General features: G+C 42.0%; 1 protein-coding gene across 1 annotated transcript in view; it reads right to left on the bottom strand.

Annotated features, from left to right (window-relative positions):
- The window catches only part of LOC139660631 (cadherin EGF LAG seven-pass G-type receptor 3-like), a gene marked incomplete at its 3' end in the record, with an annotated part of 66,660 nt that overhangs the window by 31,881 nt on the left and 24,673 nt on the right, over nt 1-10,106 (bottom strand). Inside the window, exons 3-4 of the mRNA XM_071538825.1 lie at nt 4,550-4,899; nt 650-938 (exon numbers count right to left, since the gene is read on the bottom strand). Coding sequence (XP_071394926.1) covers nt 650-938; nt 4,550-4,899 — 639 coding nt within the window. The remainder of the gene's footprint in view (nt 1-649; nt 939-4,549; nt 4,900-10,106) is intronic.

Genomic DNA, 10,106 nt, shown 5'->3' with positions numbered 1-10,106 from the left:
TCATTTAATCCTTTTTCTCCTTAAAAGACCCTATCCTCATACAACTTAAGTCAGTTTGATACTGAATATGGTAAATACTCATAAATATTGTATATATGTCAGCCTAAAACTGAGGGTTAACTTGGTTTAGGTTGGTTTACCCTGCTCTGAATCTCTGCTTAAAACAATCATATATGTACATATGTACTGTATGTATACATATACCACCATCATTAATACAACCACACACACACACACACACACACACACACCTTCTACCATGCTCTCCATTTCCTATCTTCCCTGTATATATATATGTGTGTGTACCCTCCCTCCTGCCTGGCACAAACTACACTGAAGGGATGGTCAAAATATTTCAGACTCATTTCCATTGCTTTACAAGTGCAAAACATACACACACACACACACACACACACACACACACACACACACACCCCTAATCCCAACTCTTACATCTCATCCTAACTGTAAAGTGTGAACCAAAAACATTTTCTCAGTTCGGGAGGATTTACATCATCTCATCTTTGCCATAGCCGTGCAAGAACACACACACACACACACACACACACACACACACACACGTCTATTTCCACTGTTAAGCTCCTTTCAGCACACACACACACACATCTACACACACACACACACTCACCGGTGTAGTCTTCCCGGCAGATGCATGTGTAGCCGCCCTCCCTGCGGGCGCACACCCCTCCGTTGAGGCAGGGGTTGGAGTAGCACAGGTTGATCTCCGTCTCGCAGTAGTCGCCCGTGAAGCCGGCGGGACAGCGGCAGCGCAGCCCGGCGATGGGATGGATGGGCCGGAACAGGATGGAGGGCGAGGAGATGAAGGGGGCGGAGCTGTTGAAGCGCAGCACCGAGATGCACTTCATGTAGTTCTGGCAAGGCTCGCGCAAACACACGTTGTCGTCGAACGGCAGGACCTGCAGGGAGGGAGGGAGGGAGGGAGGGTTTTAATAATCAATACGATGGATATGATGCAGTTTGACTGATTACATACTTATTGTTTCATTGGTCAATACTATACTGGTTGTCTATGGGAAGGCATTAACCTGAATTGATTCTACTGTAGGGCTGCAACTAATGATTATTTTCATTGTCGATTAATCTGACGATTATTTTCTCGATTAAGCGATTAGTTGTTTGGTCTATAAAATGTCAGAAAATGGTGAAAAATGTGGATCAGTGTTTCCCAAAGCCCAAGATGACGTCCTCAAACTTGTCTTGTTTTGTCCACAACCCAAAGATATTCAGTTTACTGTCATAGAGGAGTAAAGAAACCAGAAAATATTCACATTTAAGAAGCTGGAATCAGAGAACTTTGACTTATTTTTCTTAAAAAATTACTCCAACCGATTAGTCGATTATCAAAATAGTTGGCGATTAATTTAATAGTTGACAACTAATCGATTAATCGATTAATCGTTGCAGCTCTATTCTACTGTGGCATTTTCATAAGATTCCACACAAGTATGCATGGATATGTTGCTATTATCCTAGGTTTGAATGTAGAGTTTTAGAGTCACATTGACGGTCTAAATGCTGTTTCAGAGGTTTATCCATTCTGCCAATAATTAAATTCTTGGGAAAACACTGAAAACTTGTAACTTTTTGGAAAGAAAATGGTAAAATTTAAAGCAAAAAATATTGGCTAGTTTCAATCCAAAAGTCTCGGTACCAGCCTTCAAAATCCCATTTCGGCCGAAGTACAATCACAACCATCAACAACACTGCCATCACATAACATTATTGACTTTTACACTTGGAGAATGGGAGGGGGAGAGACAGACAGAAAGAGAGAGAGAGAGTTTGATTATTATGTTGTCAATGAATGACGGAGCTTTCTGGGGAGAGAGAGAGAGACAGAGAGAGAGAGAGAGCGAGAGAGAGAGAAAGGGAGAGCGATCAAGAGTGGGAGAAGAACTTTAATTATGTGTGCAGACGCATCATTAAACGACAGATCCTTTAGGGTAAATAGAGAGAGAGAGAGAGAGAGAAACAGGGGCGAGAGAAAACAGGGGCGAGAGACACAAGATATGAATGCCTGCATCCAGTAGCATCATCATCATGTTGAAATTCAAGACAAGCAGGAAGCGTCTGACCTCCAAGCCAGAGCTATTCATGAGTAGAAGACGTGTTGTCGCTGGAGATGAATATTGATCCATTTCTTTTCCAACTTTCAGATATTTACTGAACTATCAAATGCATAACGAGGATATGAGGACAGAAACCTCTAAAAATTATAACATCAAATAACTTCAAATAACTACAGGTTATACAAATACTTGTCAAATTTATTTAAAATGAAGTGCATTTCTCAAGGAATTTATCAAGTTTAAGAGAAAACAAGGATCTTGCATATTACTTTTTACTTAATCTCTATAAAAAATACTTGAGATTCAGAATATTTGCATCCAATATAAAGTTGTTGATGACAGATTAGCGCTGGGCGATATGGACAAAATCAAATATCACAATATTTTTGCCCAAATACCTTGATATCGATATTGCAACTATATTGTAGGGCTTTCGCAAAATATTTACACAATGAGATTTTTGATAAATAATCATCAGTAATGTGGATATAATGACTAAGTGGGTAAAGGCAAATAATAGAACAGCTAGAACAGTCTGGTAAGTTCAGAAAATACATCACTTTACTGTAATGCAGCCTTTAAAACCAGGAAAAGACAAGACTTATGCCATATCATGATATTACCATATCCAAAATCTAAGACGATATCTAGTCTCATGATATGGATATAATATTGATATATTGCCCAGCCCTATGACAGATTGGTGAAAATTCATCCTGTGTGTGTTCAGTCTGTCCAGTTGCTCTCCTCAGGTCAGAAACCTCCCAGTTCGCAGCCATTATGAACGCATCTCTGAAAAGTCTTTGCCTTGGGAAAGTGGAGCACAATTATCTCCCGGGCGCGGGCCTCAGTCCCTGTCAGAGGGAGGCTGAGGTTTGTCTCAGCAGCTCAGTGCCTGTTTCTCTCGACAGGAGTCAGCGGTTCCTCCCGTTTTTTTTTTTTTTACCGTGTAAAACCAGCAAAAACGCTTGTTAGCCATGTTTGAACTTTTTGAAATTGCTTGTTGAGGTCACTGAAGCAGATATACAGCACAGGCCCCATATTATGTCTACTTTGAGAGTGTGAGAGTGTAGATTCAGCGTGTGTTGGTGTGTGTGTGTGTGTGTGTGTGTGTGTGTGTGTGTGTGTGTCATACATCCATGGTTGATAAGGCATGTTGTGAGAGAGAAGGTCATATGCACACAGGTTTAAACTATGTATCTCATGACACCGCTGTGATCTCTCTCGCCCTTTCATCTATCTTTCTCTCCTTTTTCTTTCGCCTGTCCTCTTCTATCTAATCATCTGTATGCGTGTGTGTGTGTGTGTGTGTGTGTGTGTGTGAAGATGTTCTGCATGCATGTGTGAAGATGTTCTGGGAGTGTGTGTATGCATGTATGTTACCGATGCGTACGCTGTGTCCAGGTGTGTGTGAATTCATGTGTGACAGATCATCCTGTGTGCATACGGTGTTCATATCTGTGTATTGTTGCATAAAGCCATATGGCAGGGCAGTATAGGCTCGACATCGTATTTTTATCACCCCATATGCAACATGCTCAGGTGATTGTTCCTGGGACATGTGTGCGTGTGTGTGTGTGTGTATGTATGTGTGTGTGTGTTTGCGCTTCGTGTTCATTCCTATTTTTCTCCTGGCATGTATGTTTATGTGTGTTTCCCTACTTTCTTTCTGTGTGTGTGTGTGTGTATGTGTGTTTGCGCTTCATGTTCATTCCTATTTTAAAATTTTTCTCCTGGCATGTATGTTTATGTGTGTTTCCCTGCTTTCTACCTTTTGTCTGTGTGTGTGTGTGTGTGTGTGTGTGTGTGTGTGTTAGTATCCTCCCATTTTCAAGTGAATGTTTGTAAAAAAAAAAAAAAAATCTCCTGCAAATCTCTGCAAATCTCCTATCACTATTTAAATACTATACATTCACCAACCTAATCGGCAGATTCAACCAAGCATTTCATAGTGTGTGTGTGTGTGTGTGTGTGTGTGTGTGTGTGTATGAATCTTCCCATTTTTCACGTTTGCACATTTACACATTTTATTTCCACTTTGTATATTTGTGTTTTGTCAGTATGTACGTGTGTATGTGCATCTATGCAAATTTCCTATTATTTAAAATGTGTGTCTGTGTGCGTATGTGTGTGTGTGTGTGTGTGTGTGTGTGTGTGTGGGTATGACTTAAGTCACTTTCAGGGACACAAACCAGACTTAAGACCGGTTGATTGGGGATGGCTTGTGCAATTGGGGACAAAAGCCATGTCCCCAATTGGTACAAAGCTGATTTTTGGGTCAGTGGTTAAGGTTAGGATTAGGGTTAGGTTTAGGCAAGTAGTGGTTATGGTTATGGTTAGGGTAAGTCTCCAGGAAATGAAGGTAAGTCTACGTAAATACCCCAAAAGTGACACAAGACTGTGTGTGTGTGTGTGTGTGTGTGCGTGCGTGGGCCGACCTCCATCTGAGCGAGCGACGTCAGCCTCGGCCTGTTGAGGTACAGCTGCTCCTCCAGCGCCTCGGAGGGGAAGAAGTGTCCGCCTGGCAGCGCCGCCGAGAAGCTGACGTTCAGGATGCCCGTCCCGCCCGGCGCCGCGTCCACGTCCGGCTGGATGTTGAACACGAACACGTCCTCCACCGGCACCGACAGCACCGCCGACACGCCCTCCAGGAAGTGGCCCAGCAGCGGGGACAGGAAGTGCTCCTGGGACATGTTCTGCAGCCGGACGGTGACGCTGCTGCCCAGCATGTCCTCCGTGATGATGAGGACGCGAAGGAAGCACTGGGCCGAAATACTGTGGACGCCGTCTGAGGGGGAAGAGAGGAGAGGAGAGGAAAAGGTTAGATGGATGGATGGATGGAGAGAAGAGAAGAGAAGAGAAGAGGAGAGAAGAGAAGAGAAGAGAAGAGAAGAGAAGAGAAGAGAAGAGAAGAGAAGAGAAGGTTAAGGATAGAAAAAGAGGAAATGAGGGGGATAAGGATGGGAGAGGAGGTGAAAGAGGAAACACATAAGGATAAAGAAAGAGGATAAGGAGAGAGGAGGGGAGGGGATATGAGAAAGGACAGAGGAGAGGAGAGGAGAGGAGAGGAGAGGAGAGGAGAGGAAAGGAGAGGAGAGGAGAGGAGAGAAGAGTTGAGAAGAGAAGAGAAGAGAAGAGAAGAGAAGAGAAGAGAAGAGAAGGTTAAGGATAGAGAAAGAGGAAATGAGGGGGATAAGGATGGGAGAGGAGGTGAAAGAGGAAACACATAAGGAGAGGAGAGGGAGAGGGAAAGAGATGAGGAAAGGAGAAAGGAGAGGAGAGGAGAGGTTAGATGGATGAATTGATGGAGAGAAGAGAAGGGAAGAGAAGATAAGGTTAAGGATAGAGAAAGAGGAAATGAGGGGGATAAGGATAGGAAAGGGAGAGGAGGTGAAAGAGGAAAGACAAGGATAAAGAAAGAGGATAAGGAGAGAGGAGGGGAGGGGATATGAGAAAGGACAGAGGAGAGGAGAGGAGGGGAAAGGAGAGGAGAGAAGAGAAGAGAAGAGAAGAGTTGAGAAGAGAAGAGAAGAGAAGAGAAGAGAAGAGAAGAGAAGGTTAAGGATAGAGATAGAGGAAATGAGGGGGATAAGGATAGGAAAGGGAGAGGAGGTGAAAGAGGAAAGACATAAGAATAAAGAAAGAGGATAAGGAGAGAGGAGGGGAGGGGATATGAGAAAGGACAGAGGAGAGGAGAGGAGAGGTTAGATCGATGAATGGATGGAAAAGAGAAGAGAAGAGAAGAGAAGACAAGACAATACAAGACAAGACAAGAGAAAGAGGGATAAGGATAGGAAAGGGAGAGGAGGTGGAAGAGCAAAGACAAGGATAGGAGATAGGAGAGGAAGAGAGGAAGGGAGGAGAGGCGACGGACAAGGATAAGGAGACAGGAGAGGAGAGGGAAAGAGATGAGGAAAGGAGAAAGGAGAGGGATAAGAATAGAGAAAGAGGAGAGGAGGAAAAAGGAGGGGAGGTGGGTTAAGGTTAGAGAAAGAGGAGATGAGAGGGATAAGGATAGGAAAGGGAGAGGAGGGGAAGGGATAGGAGAGGAGAGGAGATAAAATAGGAAAGACATCAGGATAAAGAAAGAGGATAAGGAGAGAGGAGGGGAGGGGATAGGAGAGAGGAGAGGAGAGGAGAGGAGAGGAGAGGGAAAGAGGAAAGGAAAAAGTAGGGAAGGGAAAATGTAAAGGAAAGGAGAGGAGAAGAAACGACCAGGAATTAGACCAGGAATAGTGATAAGAATGGATAAGACAGAGGTATAGCGAGGGTGGACAAAAAGGTTGGAGGAGGAGGTGAAGGAGGTGAAGGAGCAGGAGATAAAGAAAGATAAAGAGGCGGAGGGGCGTAAGAGGACAGAGAGAGACAGATAGATGAAGAACAGATGAAGGAGTAAGGAGAGAGAGATAGATGAAGGGGGAGAAAGGAGGGGAGAGGGGTCAGGGACGAGAGACAGAGGGAGGCAGGGGAAAGAGACAGAGATAAATGAAGGGGGGAGAGAGAGAGAGAGGGAGAGAGAGAGGGAGAGAGAGAGAGGGAGGAGAGAGGGTGAGGAGGGGTAAGGAGAGAGAGAGGAAGAGGAAAGGTGAGGAGGGCACAACAATGTCATGAGATACATAGTTTAGGCCGATGTACGCATGGGCCTCTACCTCACTACATGTGTTATTATACACTGTAGCCTACACACACACACACACACACACACACACACACACACATCAACACACATCAACACACACACAAACAACTCAAAAATACAGAAATAGAGCAAACCACAATCATTTCTATGACTGGTATAGACCAAGAAAACAACATTAGTCAAGTCTAAAAGAAATTATTTTACTTTTTATATTGATTCATATTGTGGACAGGAATGAACATTACGCTCCTCGACCACAGAAGGATTTTGTGACGATACCACAAATTTCACCTGTTCGTCACATGAAAAGGTTAGCTAAGGGTTAAGTTTAGGAAACGTTAGGGTTAGAGTTAAGGTTAGGGTTAGTGTTAGGCAACTTTGGTTACGTTTAGAGTAAGGTTTTGGTCATGAAGAATTTAAACTTAAACTTTGCATGAGTTGGGAATTGAACCCAGGCCGTCAGCATTAAAGCAAAGGTTATACCGCTATCATCAACCACCCTGACCACAACACTATTACAATGTCAAACTACTACCTGTTCCTCGTGTCTCCTTCACCTAATCCTTTCATGGTGGGAAAATTGATTTCTCTCAATTTTTGTGCACAGAGCACGTAGGCTATTTGCATTTGAAGAAATCACAGGCTAGGCTACTCTTTTTACAACATTTTGGGAGACCAGGCTCATCTAGCTAACCACTGTAACCAATCAGCACAACTGCCTTCTTCTTAACAAATCTGATTTGCGTACTAGCTAACACATCTACAGTAGTAAAAGCTAGATTTAGTAAAAGCTAGCTTTAGTAAAAGCTAGCATTAGTAGTGGCTAATAGGCTAGTTGCATGTTAACATTAACATTGGTTGCTTTGCTAAATTAGCCAGCTGGCTAGTTAGCTAGCTAACAAAGCCAAAAAACAGCTATTTTTTTAACTGAGCTGACTCTTCTCAAGCTACAACTCACAGTGCTTTGGAGTAGATACAGGAACAATGAGATAGTGCTAAACACTCTAAACAGTCCTGGATCACAGTAACCTAAATTTGGAAACCAATCTACCTCAGACTATTCACTTTTTATCTTATAACATTACTGAATGGATCTACAGCCACACCACAGCAATATTTGTCAGGTAGCCTATCTCTTTTTCTAGCTCAGTTGTTTTATATAGCCATTATTTGCCCATAGCCAATTCTCCAAAGGAAATGCTTGAAGTTACACTTACAATTTTTGAATCATATGTTAAGAAAACAATATGTTTTGGCTAGTGGAATCCTCTATGTGTTTGTGAACCAGGAAGTTAATTTCAAGGCCTGCACACAAGAGAGACCAAGACACAGCAAGAGATCTCAGACAGAGCGAGAGAGCGAGATGGAGAGATCAAACCGAGTGCTCTCATACAGAAAATATCACTCTCTCCTCTCCCATCTCCTTCTGTATTGGTTCTGTATTGGTTTCAAATTCAACACAGTCCCCCTGCTCTCTGAAACCCATCATGATAAAATGAGTTCAAATCAATCACAGCGGGTCACAACACTCAAAAACAGAACAATAACTGTTGCACACGTTTCATCTATATTGGGTACAAATGCAATTCAGTACAGTGTTGTGTTGTATATTGTAAAGCAATTTGGTTCGGCTAATAACCTAGGAAGGAATACAAATGCACATGACCGCATCAGCATGAGAAGGCAATTTTCTGTAGCAGCATTGTGGCATTGTGAAGGTGTAGCAGGGTGAAAGATAAGAGGGAGAGAGAGAGAGAGAGAAAGAGGGAGAGAGAGAGGGGGGGGCAGAGAAGGAGGAGTGAGAATACAATACACTTAGGATTTCTATGCAAAGAGAGAAAGCATGACAAGTGGGGGATAATGGAGAAAAGTGAAGGGGCGTCTCATTCAAAAAGGGAAAGAAAGAAAGAGAGAGAGAGAGAGAAAGGGAGGGGCAATACTAAGAGTGTAGCTGCGGAGGTGAGGAAGGTAAAGAGGGATGGAGGTTGGAGGTGAAAGAGACAGAAGGAGGGTGTTGACTCAAGGAAGAACAGAAGGACAGAGAGAGGCGACGGAGGGTGAAGGAGAGCAGAGGAGGCTTATTAAAAACTGAGGAGAGCAAAGGAGACGAAGGACGGGGAGAGAAACGAGAGGGTGGGGCACAAAAAAGGAAAAGAAAGAACGAGGGTCTTGAACCGGGGAAAATAAGAGAGAAAGAAAGAGAGAAAGAATTTTATAATAATCCTCATTAATAAATGCTTAATTAATCATTATTTAACATTTATTAACTATCATTGAATGTTAATTAACAAGTAATTGATGATTATCAATGTTAATTTCCCACTTTGCTAATAATCGTAAATGATATAATGTACATGATTAGATATGTTAATAAATCAATTAGTCATTTCTATGCTGTGTTATAACTGTGAAGAAACTAAATTATTTGTTACTTTTGATTGTTTTCGTTAACAATTTGTTGGTCATTTGTTATTGTCTAGGTTTACATTAAAATTTTAGTGTTTGAAAATTATTAACATGATTTGTAAAATATATTTACTAAATATTCCATTCAATATTGTCATGTATAATTATTCATGTATTAGTGGATATTATCATTATTATTATTATTATTATATATAATGATAATATGATATTATTATAAAGTGTTACTGAAAGAAAGAAAGTGTTTGACAGAGTGACAGAATGAGAGAAAAGAAAGCGAGAATGAGGATGTTGACTGAGGTAGAAAGACAGAAAGACAAAGACAAATATAGAGAAAGACAGGGAGTGAGACGGAAAGACGGAAAAAAAACACTTTCTCTACTCATTCAGTTTAGAGAGAGAGAGAGAGAGAGAGAGAGAGAGATATGGAGGGATGGGGGTTGGGTTGGGTGGCAGCTGGTTTGATTACCGGATTATGAGGAGCCTCACTCCCCACTGACCTCACACACACACACACACACACACACACACACACACACACATTAAAATCCAGAGCCTGCTGTAATAAATGAACAGCCAGAGGGACTGCTGGCATTATGAAGGGAGAGAGGACGACTCCTACAGAAAATCATTAGGCAACGCTTTAATGGAATCATATGTAGAAATCGTTCTGGATATAGAATGAAATGGGGATGGATGGAGGAATAGATAGATAGATAGATAGATAGATAGATAGATAGATAGATAGATAGATAGATAGATAGATAGATGTAACGCACAGAAAACAATGTAAGTATGCATGTACGTTTTTCTTTATATTGTGAATATCATCTGATATTAGAATCCTCTAAAATACGCTAAATAAGCTAAAAATATGTGTTGATATTACATTACTGTTTACTGATTCATTGACCCTTCAGTATTACTGGAGG

Source organism: Centroberyx affinis, unplaced genomic scaffold (assembly GCF_046629955.1).
Source record: "Centroberyx affinis isolate AG114_WGS23_722 - 3 ecotype Tasmania unplaced genomic scaffold, CSIRO-AGI_Caff_v1 ptg003353l_1, whole genome shotgun sequence".
Classification (NCBI taxonomy): domain Eukaryota; kingdom Metazoa; phylum Chordata; class Actinopteri; order Beryciformes; family Berycidae; genus Centroberyx; species Centroberyx affinis.
The sequence above is the reverse complement of the archived record's forward strand: the minus strand, read 5'-3'. Positions and strand labels throughout refer to the sequence as shown.